At 40.2% G+C, this 13795-nt stretch overlaps 1 protein-coding gene across 2 annotated transcripts in view; it reads left to right on the forward strand.

Moving 5' to 3' along the window:
- MICU1 (mitochondrial calcium uptake 1) overlaps positions 1-13795 on the forward strand; it is a 168009-nt gene that overhangs the window by 89043 nt on the left and 65171 nt on the right. For both annotated transcript variants that reach the window (XM_075216581.1, XM_075216582.1), the window contains exon 7: positions 4926-5008. In XM_075216581.1, the coding sequence (XP_075072682.1) occupies positions 4926-5008 (83 nt within the window). The remainder of the gene's footprint in view (positions 1-4925; positions 5009-13795) is intronic.

Here is a 13795-nt window from a genome sequence, read left to right on the forward strand (position 1 = left end):
AGTTTCCTTAAGTGTCAGTTTTGTTTCTAATTGTACGGTGTTCCCATTGTAAATTGGCCCTTTTATAATGTCGCTCTCATTTACCACCAGTTATATTCTTTGCACAAGAGTGCATTATGTGTCGCCCACTTTATAAAGCCAATCTCGCTGTACCACCAGTATGACCTGTGTTTTATGATGGATGTTATTATACAGTGCTCAGCATCTGTATGTTATGAGGAATTTTACTGCTTGAGCATATGGTACATGTAGAGCAATACTTACGGGACTTATGGAGCGATAAGGCACTTTACAAATCGAAGGGCGTGTCAGATGGCACTACATTAACCTCACCCATTCCATAAGACATCTGTGCATTTAGAGATTGGCACTTAATACACTTGTTGTTTACATTAATTGTTGCTGCATCTGTAAGCTGTGCCTTAATGGTATGTGTATGTGTTGGAATGCAAGATAGTGTGTTTCTCTTTTTACTTACAAATCTTAGTACCTCTTAGGCCATTTGACGTATGAAACATGGCTTTCCAAAGGAAAACAACAGTTTTTCAAACCTGTGCAATAAGAAAACTGGTTCATTGTTGTGCGAAAACTTATTTATTAACCGTTTTTTATATAGAACCTACATATTACAAAATGTTGTACAGAGAATATTCACATCAGTTCCTGCCCCAGTGGCGCTTACAATCCATATTCCATAACACACACGAAACAGGAACACCCTTAGGAAACTCATGCAAACATGGGGAGAACATACAAACGCCGCACATACAGGGCTACGGTCAGAATCGAGCCCATGGCCCCAAAGCTGTGAGAGAGAGAGAGTAATGCTAACCATATTTTGACAGGTGTACAGTGAAACATCCCATTGTAACACCTTGTTCAACAATCGTAGTGAAATATACTAGTGTATAAGACTTGTATAAATGAAACCCTATTTACAAAGCTTGGATGCTGAAATGAAAATACTGTAGTTTTGCCCTGTTCATACTACCCCTGCCGTCTTTGCTGAGTCCTATAATAGCTTTTTTTGATTGCCATTGCACTTTGTCAAATTTTAAAATGAGGTTGCCCCATAGTGTTATGCTGCTCCCTAGAGATTGACAGAATCTAGTTATTTTTAAGTCATGACTCCATGATGCAGTAAATAGTCAACTTTTCTGATTAAGAAGTGTGGAAGACTTATAAGGGAGGGGAGATCATTGTATAGATACATTCCTGTAAATTGTACTCTGTGTTTATGTATAAATGACTTCCCGCTTGTGTGATTCTTGTGTCATTTATTTTACATTTAGAAAAAGCCAGTCTTTATAGTTTAGCATTTTCCTATTTAAAGACGATCAAACCCATATACAGAGTGTCAAAGTAAAATTATGTGACTTGTACAGAGTATATTGCTTTAATTAGGAGATTGTCAGGTTGTCACTCAGTCTTACCTTGGAAAGTTTAAAGAGATTAATATAATGAGTTTGGGAAGTGCACAGGGAGATGGGACAGTGACGGTAAAAGCATGTGATGCTTTCTAGTAGAAATGGGTGTAATTGGCCTTCATTGCCCTATAATGGATTTTATTTGCCACCTAAGAGATTGGAGATTGCACCATAGCAGTATATACTTTCACTCTATACCCACTTTAAGTAAAACATGGATATCCGTGTTCTCCTCAGAAAACGTATCCAGCTGTGTGGCATTGAGGAGTAGCCCGGTGGGGGCAGTTGTAATACTTTGTAATAATATAAAATGTTAGAGGTTATTGCCCCCACCTGCTAGAACTGGTCAGACTGGTGGTCAGTGGTGTAACACACTGTGCACTGTAGTGTTCACATAGTGCTTGTTCTAATAGGAGAAACAATGGTTTATTCTACTCTGTTGGGCTCCAAGAGCCGGGTGGCAAGTAAAAACAGTCGGGTGCAGCTAGTACATAGGTGCTGGGGATAACACTCAATATAACCAATGTATAGCCACCACTCTTGCCATATTTCCATTGTATCGACATTTGCTCTGTGTCCTGCAGATGCCATACAAATATACCGGGCACATAGCTGCTCTAGGTTAGGGGATAACCACAAGTGTCCTGCAGCACAAATGTGAAAGCCTTCTTAAGAACAAGAGTAGGAAGGAGCAGCCATTAATATAAATGGTAAAGGACAGTAATGGTTGCCAGAAGTTGGCTATCCTCTCATGTCTACAGGAAGTTGTTCATCTTTCATGTCTCCACCTTCCACTATCTCGTCTCATTCCAACTCAACCACATCTCCAGTAGCTGCACAGAAAGGCCAGTCACCAACACTGATTTACATTTGGTGGCTAAACATTTATTCTGCTTCCTTGTGCATCAATTTATCCCATCCTACTTAGATTGTAAGCTGTACCTTCATGTTATTGTATGTTGTTTTTTGGTTTTTTTTCTTTGTTGTTTTTTTTTGTTTGTATTATGAGCCCTTCAATAATAATAACATAAGAGTACCTTTGCTTTCTCACAAGAGTTTAACATCTGCCTGTGGTTATTTGCAATGCATCAGAAGATGATCCATTGGTGATCGCCAAATTGCTTTGTGGCCTAATATCAAGTGTAGTCCTGTCCTAGGAGGGCTCGGACAGGCTGCCATGTAGGGTGGGCAGCAGGAAAGCATGAGGTGAAATGTGACCCCAGATTAGCGACCCGGGTGTGCCTGAAAATCACATGAGTGCTAGGTTTAGCCCCTGAGTTTTGGCAAAAGCTTTCCTCCATGAAAGCCCTTAGGCCACCAGGGCTATACTGCCTTGGGAGAGGGCCTGAGTGAATGCCGCCTCGGGCACTTTTTGTGTGTAGGGTACATTATTAGCATGTAGCAATACAAAGCATGCACCTCAGTCTACATTTAAAAAAAAATATTTCCGGGATTTTCACAAAGTTTTTCTTGATTCCTGTCTCTGCTGTAACTATACTAATGGAAGTTTTAACAAACATCCGTCCAACATCTATTAAAACGGTCTTGAGCACAATTACCATATTTGTCCTAGTGATTGATAGATCCTTTCATTGCACACAGTGCAGGATTACACCCCTCAAGTGGTTGTGTCCATGAGTATTGTTTTGTTACATACCTTGCTGTTTTAGTTGACAAATATCAGGGACCTCCATCACACGATTCTGCCCATTTGTGCGATAATAGTGATAGATCGCTACCTTAGAAAATGGTAGTCACCTACTAGAGACAAGCAGTTTAAAATATGCATCAAGCCGATATGTTTTGTGGGTTCACCTGCTTCATCGGGGGTTAAGGATGCCATGTATCTGAAACATTCATATTTAAATTCTATGCTAATCCCACTTGTGACTCATCACAGCTGGTGTGGAAATATTGTGTGATCACTAAACAGTAGCTGGGCACCAGTGTTTCATATCAATATTTGTAAACAGATTTAAATTGATAGCAGAGATTATCAAACCTCTAATCAAATGTCCCTGCTAATGGATCACATTCATTTTCTAGATCTTACAATTCTGAACACCACACAAGGTTATAAGCAGAATAATGTGTTGTATTATTGAGGCTGCCTCTCTAGCTTTACATGTGCTGTCCAGAACATCCTATCCTGTAGGTGGGTATTCTGTATTGGCACATTCCTGTGTCATGTTCTAAAAAAAACTCAGTGGCTGGGGAAAATCTCTATGGTACCATGTAAATGGAATTACCCATAAGTTTTTTCTGCATTTGGAGAGGCTTCTTAGAGAATCAGTAATTCCTGCAAGATGTATGACATACTTAGATCAACAGTAGCTCTCCAGCTGTAGCGTAAACGGGCATGCTAGACTTTTAGTTCCACCACCGCTGATGTGCAGGTTCCAAATAAATACAAACGTTGCAACTCTTTTGTTTTTGAAGTATAAAATAATGTGCAAAATACATCCAATATACTTTCTGTTTCTCTGCCTTTTGGCTATGATCATGTGTAGATGCCCATGTACGCAGTAGGGCTTAAATACGTTCCCTGTAGGTGATTGGCCGGTGGACACCTGTGCACAAAGTATGACACTTGGCACTACAGCACTACTTTCTTTTCCCCTAGCCTTTTGGCTGGGTGCAAGGATAATATTTATAGTTCCGGGCCGAGAGACTGGGATCTTAATTGGCACTTAATTATTTATTTATTGACACAAGCACTGGCACCTAGCACTTTCTTCACGTTTTGTTTTGTTCTTGCATGTTTTTGAGGGGTTTGGGTATATAACCTTATGGCCCATGTTATTGGAGGTTCCCTCCTTCTGGGTGGAGCTGAAGAACTAGTTCCCCTAGGGAAAGTTTTGGCCTACCTAGGGGAGAAAAGGACCTTTCAGAGACTTAGGGCGGAGGTGGGCTTAAGACTCTTTCCTCCTTAGGGGCCTTTTGGCTGCAGAGGTCAGGATGTCAAGGGGCTCCCCTTAGCTTCAGCAAAGGAGTGCCTGACGACCCTTCATCATCATCATCATCATCACCATCATCATTTATTTATATAGCGCCACTAATTCCGCAGCGCTGTACAGAGAACTCATTCACATCAGTCCCTTGTTTCTCTCTGGCACCTTTTGACTCTTGGGGGATAGGGAGGAATGGAGCCCTTGCCATTTAGTGAAGGGTCTTTAAGATCCATGCCCCCAGCACAGTCTGGGTGATTTGGACCATGCACCTTGGGCTTAAATACAAGATAAAAAGATCCAGTGTACTTGTTTATGAGATACTAAGCAATGTTGAAAAATAAAACACAATGTTTACAAAACTCTAATAAACCAGTAATCTCAAAAAGTAAGAACACGAAAGCTGTTGGGAAAAAGAGTAGTTATGTATGAAATAAAAAAATTGGTCTGTACTTTCAGTTTTACACTTGCAATTAATTATATTACATTACACAATGACATGAAGGTAGCTGTCTGTTAATTTTTTTTTATTTATTTTTTTCTCCTTTAGCGCCTCAAAGAAACTTTGAGATTGCTTTCAAAATGTTTGATTTGAATGGAGATGGGGAAGTGGACATGGAAGAGTTTGAGCAGGTAAGGGTCAATGTTGTGCACATGTTTGTGTGTATGTGTATGTATATATATATATATATATATGTATATATATATATATATATATGTATATATATATATATATATATATATATATATATATATATATATATATATATATATATATATATATATATAATCAGTAGATGTCTGAAAATGTTCCACTTCTAGAAGACTTTAAAAGTTGAAATCTGGCTCACTGGTAGCTTTTAGGTCTCAATTGGATCCCATCCCCTCTCACCTACTTCACCCCCTCTCCCCCACTGCTTGATCCTGCCCGCTCCCACCTTGCTCACATCTTCAATCTGTCCCTCTCCACTGTAATCTTCCCCTCATCCTTTTAAACACGCACTTGTTTCACCCATTCTTAAAGAACCCAATCTTGACCACACCTCACTCTAACTGCTGCCTCATAGCTCTTCTCCCTTTTGCCTCCAAATTACTTGAGTGAGTTGTTTAGAACCATCTCAGCAGCTACTTCACTGACAATTCCGATCCTTGATACTCTCCAATCTGGCTTCCGCCCTCTCCACTACACAGATACTGCCTTGACCAAGGTCACCAGTGATCTTCTCTGAGCCAAATCCAGGGACCATTTCTCCCTGCTTAACCTCTTTGCAACCTTTGCTGCTCACCCTTTCCTACTCCACACCCTTCACAACATTGGCCTTTCGTGGTTCACCTCCTACCTCACCAAACGCTCCTTCTCTGTTTTTACCTCTAGTTCCTCCTCCTTCCATCCATCCTTCACATAGGAATCCGACAGAGTTCTTTCCTTGGCCCTCTGCTTTCTTTCTCTGTACACCTTCTCCCCTGGCTGAACTCACCAATTCCTTTGGCCTCCAGTACAGCCTTTATGCAAATATTAAATAATCTAAAGCTGTGGACTGCACCCCTTTCAATTGCTGCTTCCTGCTCTAAAAGAATCGCACATAAATTCTCATACAAACACAAATAACAAAAATAGAGTTTCCAGCACTATTGAGTGTAGTCACACAGAATTAAAACCCAAGGTGTCAATCAATACAAATAAACTTGTAAATAAAATGATACTTCTATTTTCTCAAAGTGTATGTTCTTTCTTCAATGCTTAGTGATGTCCACTTTGTCAAAGTTACCCACAGTAGGTATCATATATGAAAGAAAATTATTTACAGAACATAGTGTGATATTGTTTCAAATATTCATTAATTTACTACACTCTTCTACAAATCTTCATGCAGGCTTATCCTCCACTTTATCTCCCTTGTGAAAATTTAGTTTCCAGACAATAGTCTTTGTGTGAGCCTTATTTTAAAACCTTATTTATGTGATGAATAGCGATTATCTATCTTCATCCTGGGGTCACCCGTTTTGATTTCACTTACTAACATGAGAAGAAAAACAGGCATTGTATCACATGTCTTGGTAATTACTTCTCATTCCCAGTTTTTGTGATATTTCCTCATGGATATGGTTGTCAATGAACATGTGAAAAACAACAAAACACGTATCTAGTATAATGCCATTTAAAATATGAGAAGTTTAATACATAATCCATCAGGATAAAATACATTTTAAAACATAATAGACCACTGGAACATGATGGTATATTAGGGCTTCAAACAGACATGATGTTAAATATACGAGCAGTTCCCAGGAATACAGCACAGTTTCTCTCTGTCAGGTGTATTAAATAGTGGTAAAGAATGTTTTCTCTTTCCAGGAAAGAAAAGCCATTCTCCTGACGCGTTTCAACCTTATTATTTAGGTCTTTATCAAGGTTAAAGACCTAAATAATAAGGGTGTAACCACATCTCACTTTCTTTTCTAAGATTTTTCCCATGCTGCCCCCCACCACAGGAAAGATCTCCGTCTATCTTTGAAATTATCCCCTAGCCTGCATAGCTTCCAACGGTCATTGAAAACCCACCTGTTTAGAAAAGCCTACCAGTTCTCCACTTAACCATTTCACCATGTAGTACACCTCACCCTCTTTCATAATCCATCGCCCCCACTCTTGTGTATTGCCCTTAGGTCCCCATACATTGGCTCACCCCATTTGTCAACCATCTGTCTGCCCCTTTCCCTTTAAATTGAGCTCTAGTGAGCAGGGTCCTCTTCCCTCCTGTTCTCATTACCTATAACTTGTGCTCACCATCTACACTGCACACCTCCTCTTTGGGGGCTCTGCCCATTGATTCCACTCCTCCATTGTCTTTGCACCTCTTTCAGTGACTCTAAACCTGTTAGTGGCGCCCACAATAATGGGCACAGGTTTCATCCTGTTCTGAATATACCCCTTGCACTCCATTAGCTGTTTTGAGAGTTGTAGTGTTATTTGTTTACTATATTGACCTGTTACACCATGTACTGTCTGGTTGTTTTTCCCTCTGTATGCGCTGCGGATCTCATGCAGGGACCTATAAATAAATAATAATAATTAAAAATTGGATCCCATATTGTGCTGTGGTACCTCAATGCTCCACAACTCTGCAATAGAACCAGAGTGAAAGGCTTGAAATCCTACGTCATAGAGGTCACCACACTATTTGTCAAGGGGTAGGGTGTATTCATACCACTCATGCCCACCAACCACCCCTTTAAGTGCCTGCAGTTCCTCATCAAGCGTTTTTTTCCCATCAGCATCAATAAGGCTACAAGGAAGTCTTTTTAAAATAGCCAAGATCAATGTGAGGAACTACCCTGCAAAGCTCTTAGTAACTTAGATTCAGTGATACATGTAGTTCAACCAAGGGTGCCAAAACTTTGTGTGCTGCAGTCTCTCCCCTTCTCTCTCTCTGAATCTGTCTCTGTCTCCATCCATCTCTCCCAGTCTCTGTGTCTCTAGATCTGCTGTGTCTCACTCTCTCTGTTTCTCTCTCTAAGGGTCGTATTCAATTGTCCGGAAATCCCACCGCGTAACAACTACTACCGTTATTACGGTAGTAGTTAGCTGGATTTCAGCTCGCGGCTCAGGGAGCTGCGAGCTGAAATCCAGCGAGAAAATTACCGTAGTAACGGTTTTTCCGCGCACTTACTGTAATAACGGTAATAGTGCGCGGACCGCCGGATTTTCAGCGTTTCCCCTGACAATTGAATACCCCCCTAAATGTTTCTCTCTGTTGTCTCTATCTTTATTGTTTTGATCTATGTCTGATACTTTTTGTCAGTGGTCTTTGCACCAGACTGAAATGTAAAACTCAAGACATGTTGGGATTAGTATTCCTGAATTTTCAGTGAACAGTAATATCCATTTCCTTAAGTATGTCAACCTTACATTAGCTGCAGCCTATTTTCTTATATATCTTATAATACTTTATGACAACCTTATGGCAGCGTAAATCAGAATTTTTATAGCATTATCTTTGTTATCCTTTATCTTTCCCCTTTTTATATCCATTCCATCAAGAATATTCTAGTCCCCATATAACAGAATCATGACATTTAGCTTGAAGCCGGTGTTATGACCCATCACTTAAAAGGTTTTATGACTTGCATTATTTTGTTTCATCTAGTTATGCTGTTAAAGGGAGTTTTTGAGGCTGCCGATAACCTTGAAAATGTCACTTTCTAAATTAAAGAGCCAGGTTTCCAAATCACGTCAGACATCTCCTACCTGTTCACATCATATCTTTCTCTCAGTCTCAGATGTGATCTTTACAGTATAACCTATATGATGAAGATAGCTTTAAAAGTCTCTCAAGAAACTCGATGTTCTATCATGCTTAACAAACAGGTTTACCTCCTTCACACTGTATCTCAATACAGCACACCATTGGCGATCAACATAGATAGTCTCTGGGCATTGCATAATATAAGAAACAAAAACACTCGCCCACTTTAAAATGATCCTATAGTGGCATTAACAGTGAAACATATCAATTCAAACCTGATTTATTTTTATCCAGTGCACCATCTCTCTTTTGTGCACAACTCCTGTTATCACATTTTTAATAGAAATAGAGTGAATAACATTTTCTGTGTTTAGAAAACTCCTAAATCCAGTAGTAAGCTTTTTTTTTTTTTTGCATGTGTTGCTCAAGTGTTTTCCAAATTATCTTAATTACATTTGATGGCCAAATGAGGCCTGGATCTTAAATCCGTGTATTGTCATGCAGTCTCTTGGAATTTGTAAGGCAGGATGGGAGTTTTACTGAAACAGAAATAAAGGGGGGAAGATTTCTCTCAAATAGGATCCATTCTTAGGTTTCCTCAGGCTTCTTTGTAATAATAAAATTAAATACCGTATATACTCGAGTATAAGTCGACCCGAATATAAGCCGAGGCACCTAATTATACCACAAAAAACTGGGAAAACTTATTGACTCGAGTATAAGCCTAGGGTAGAGAGAGAGTTTAATGAACAGTGAAGTAACACATGAAGCTGTGGTCAGAGGGAAGGAAATCTCCCAGACATGGCATGAAGTCCCATTAATCCAAGAGGATGTTTTCCTTTCAGTTAACCATAGGAAAGAGGGTATTATCAGACCTACTCAGAGAAGTGTTGGGTTTTGCAAATAACCGCACCTGTGGTTGGAGAAATATATGGAGTTTTGTTCTTTGCTTTCTCAAGTTTGCTGTCTCCAATTGAAACTCCCCACAAAACAGTTATCTGAGTGAGTGCTCTCACTGTATTGCGTTTTCAGTAGATCATATGAAGTGGAACAAGTGCGTTAATCCCCTCAGTGTGAGGAGAGGCAAAAACATGGAAAGTTCAGCTCAACATAAAGAGCGCACACAGCCCACCCCACATGCCACATTTACTGCTTACCCGGCAGCCATAGGATGTTCTTAGTACACTTGTTTTTTTTATCATGTCCAACTTCAACCCGAGGGGGGAGGGGAGGGGGATAGGGAGAGAGAGTTCACCCTTTTACTTACCTCCGCAGAGACTAGATCAGTCAGGGTTCGTGTGCGCGGAGACTAGGTCAGTCAGGTTTCCACCTCCGCAGTGGAACGCATGTGCGTTCCAAATGCCGAACTTCCTGTCCGTGGAACGCACATGCGTTCCACTGCGGAACTTACGGCAACAAGCACCAAACTCTTGTAAGTTGATTTTTTCTTTCTCTTTCTCTTCAGCCCTTAAGCGGAACTTAAGGGCTGAAGCTATGGAGGCAGGCACCACCCTCGTTATGGCCGTGCATTGTGGTCCTGGAGTATCACTCGAGTATAAGCCGAGGGGGAGCTTTTCCAGCACAAAAAATGTGCTGAAAAACTCGGCTTATACTCGAGTATATACGGTACATTTCTTTGTTAATGAAACATTTAAAACCTTAGTGCGAAATATATTAAAATGGGATGGGAGTTTTAGCAAAGCACGTTAAAGGTTTGCCTATTTTAATGTGTTTGCCGTGTTTACTCCAAACCTTGTACAGAGGAGAAAATGTGATTGAATCTGCACGTTGCCGTATCATGCCTCCATGCAGGGAGAGGCACTGGTATTTGAGTCGGCAGCAGTGAGGGAGAGTCCACCCATTTGACTGTGCACTACTCACTGTGAGCAGATATGTAATTTATAACTTTAAGTCAAACTTTTGTATTCTTCCCCTGGGATCTCCCGAGGTCAAGTATTTATAGCAGGGGTAGCATGATGCACCAAATGTTGTCATTTTGGCCCTGCATGGCGACAATGCGATTGCGACATTTTGCTGTGGGTGGCAGGGTCAAAGTGGTGCATTTTTGAGGCCACCGTCCTACCCACTTCACTAGGAAGTGGGTGGGATCTGGGAGAAAGACCTGAGCAGCACGGTGGCTAAGTGGTTAGCACTTCTGCCTCACAGCACTGGGGTCATGCGTTCAATTGCCGACCATGGCCTTATCTGTGAGGAGTTTGTATGTTCTCCCCGTGTTTGCGTGGGTTTCTTCCGGGTGCTCCGGTTTCCTCCCGCATTCCAAAAACATACTGGTAGGTTAATTGGCTGCTAATAAATTGACCCTAGTCTGTGTGTTTTTGTTAGGGATTTTAGACTGTAAGCCCCAATGGGGCAGGGACTGATGTGAGTTCTTTGTACAGCGTTGCGGAATCAGTGGCACTATATAAATAAATGATGATCATGATGCTCTGCTGGGGGTTGGAGAGCTACCTGAAATTTGGGAGTCTCTTAGGCATACTTGCCTACCCTCCTGGATGCCGAAGTTTTTCTTATTACTTATTCCCACTCTCCTTTGCTTGTTTATTTGCTCTGAATAAGTCAATCACGTTGTGGAAGAAATAGCTTTGAAATGGAGCAAACTAATAATAGGATTTCTAGAAAACAGGTGATGAGTGTTTGAGTTGCTCTGCAGCATTGTCATTGGTGTGAAGTATGATACGTTTGTGTTTTGTTTTTAGTTTTGTAGCGTGTTGCTTTCCTTCAGCAACAAATTAAGCATGGTAAAAGCTTTTGTTTCCATGCAGCATGCAGCTAATTGCTAAATAATGATAACCCCCATAGATGTGATTAAGAGGAAGGTAAATGTGATTGTAGAACCTAAACTGTAATTAGTTTACTGAAGTAAAAATGGAGAAAAGCGAGGAAAAAATACACCGTACTAGAAAAAATCCATTAGCACTAAAATGTCCCTAATTACTGTGCAAATACCTGTGTGGTTCTCTATTTGGTAATTATTCTTTACATGATTAATATGTGCGAGGAATATATATTTAAGTGGAAATGAGCGCCCCAGTTTCTTGGGGACCTGGCATTAGAATTGGGAGAGAACACATTTATCCTTTCAATTAAAGTTTACACTTTTAGCAAAATAGACCAGCAAAGCATTCCCATTACCATAGAGCGTTCTTAGTTCTCCGTATATACATTACTGTACTGTGATGTAAATCAGTATATATTACCCACTAATATTTATTACATGTAAAAATAGATGCCTTCCTCTGTGTATGGAGTTTTAAAATAATTTTTTCGTTCTAGCTTAAACAGTATGTTCACCTAAAACTATCTTCTAATTTTTAAATGTACTTACCTTAGCAAATGACTTCACCAATTTGATGTTTCATCAAAGCACTGTGGTAGCCTGTGGTCCCACCCCACACTGATGCCAATATAGGTAGTGTGAAACATCATGATACTTAATTCTCATGCATCACAGTGGTCAGTGCACATACATTACACTGGTCATGGGCAGCGTTATTTTTGAAACACTCAAAAGTGCTAAATAAAAAACTTTTGCAATTACCCATTGAGAAATAGAGTGCTGTGTGACTGCAGCAGAGTGCTATCTCACGGGGAGCTAGTTACACAAATGTGTTCTGCAGCGTGTATGTGGGCAGTTAACCAGGACAGCACATTAGACCTATGGGCTGTTTCTTCTGAAATCATAGCAATTGTTAGAAGATAGTGTTGTAACTGATAATAGGCAATCCCTTCCCCAGCCCAAGATTCACAGAATGCAGTGCTCTTAGAATGAAATACCAAAAACATGCAGTAGAACCTACAGTATACGTACTATACATGGATACTTCTGTGTCTGATAGATCATTTGTTCATGGATGAATGTGTAAGGCCCAGAAACCATTGTCCAATGTTTCATCTTAATTTAGTTACTGGGGGCAGAGCTCCATTGGGCGTCTATGAATATTTGTTTAATTAAATCAAGCAATATGGCTTTACCTACTTAGTGAATGTTCAGACATTTGGCTGGATGATCACATTTAATATTGATGTTCGTTTGACACCACAACATTTCTGCACCAATTTGAAAGACGTCTGACGTCACTACTCTTTGTAGACCCTGTTCTTTCTTACTCTGTCTGTGCCTTCCCACTTGCCTCCGTTCTCCTCTTCACATGATAGCACTGCCACTGTTTGATACAACGCTATCCTCAATAACATTATTACACAAGTGGATAGGGTGGATCCATTCTAAGAATTGGCTACAGTGGTTCGATAGAGTGGATCCATTCTGAGGATTGGCTACAGTGGTTCTCCCCCATCCCATTGCATGAAAAATAGCAGATTCTCTGACCTTGCAAATTACCATGTTCCTGTGTAATTTACTGAGCATTTATTGACAAATAAAATTGATGTGAAAGCTTACACTTTGGTAGAACAGGTCTGCCTTTAAATATAGAATAATTTTCTGTTTAAACAATTACACACTTTTAATCTTAAATGTGTATGGTGTAGGTGGAACTGTACGTTTCATGCTGACCACACCTATCCTATTTGATGGACAGTTCATTTCTTTTAGACTAATCTGCCACCACACTGCTGTGCGTGGACCAAAGTAATCAGATCTGCCCAGCCGATTTTGTGTTTTTTTATTTAATCAATTATATCCAAAATCGTTGTATACAAGTGGCCACATCAACATGTGTGTGGTTATCTACCACACAGAATCCAGGTGGTCCTTTTAAATCCAGTCATTCAGCCCAAGCCCCAGACAACCAGATCTATGTCTTCCTGGCGTGTGGTTCACATGTGTAGAAGCTTTAGCCTCAACGGTTGTTTCCATTGACTATCTTGTCAATCAGTTTGATGTTGGGGACTAACCCAAAATGAAAAACCTGTTTTGTTGTTTCTCAGAACTGATCTGGTTAGAGATGCTTATTGAAGTCAGATCTAGTCTATGCTATAGATTACCCCAGACTGTTCTTAGATGATATTAATGCACTGGTTTGTTTTGATCCTTACTAGTCAAGCTTGATACAGTACTCCCAATGCAGAGGGTTCTTTTGATGTCAAAGTCTGCTATGTCAGTGACAAATATGGAAACTAGTGGATTCCGGTGTCAATGAATTAAACATGAAAACACAGACATGGTATTCAGTCTTATAGATGTTTTGCCAAT

The sequence above is a fragment of the Mixophyes fleayi genome, chromosome 6, assembly GCF_038048845.1.
Source record: "Mixophyes fleayi isolate aMixFle1 chromosome 6, aMixFle1.hap1, whole genome shotgun sequence".
Lineage (NCBI taxonomy): Eukaryota > Metazoa > Chordata > Amphibia > Anura > Limnodynastidae > Mixophyes > Mixophyes fleayi.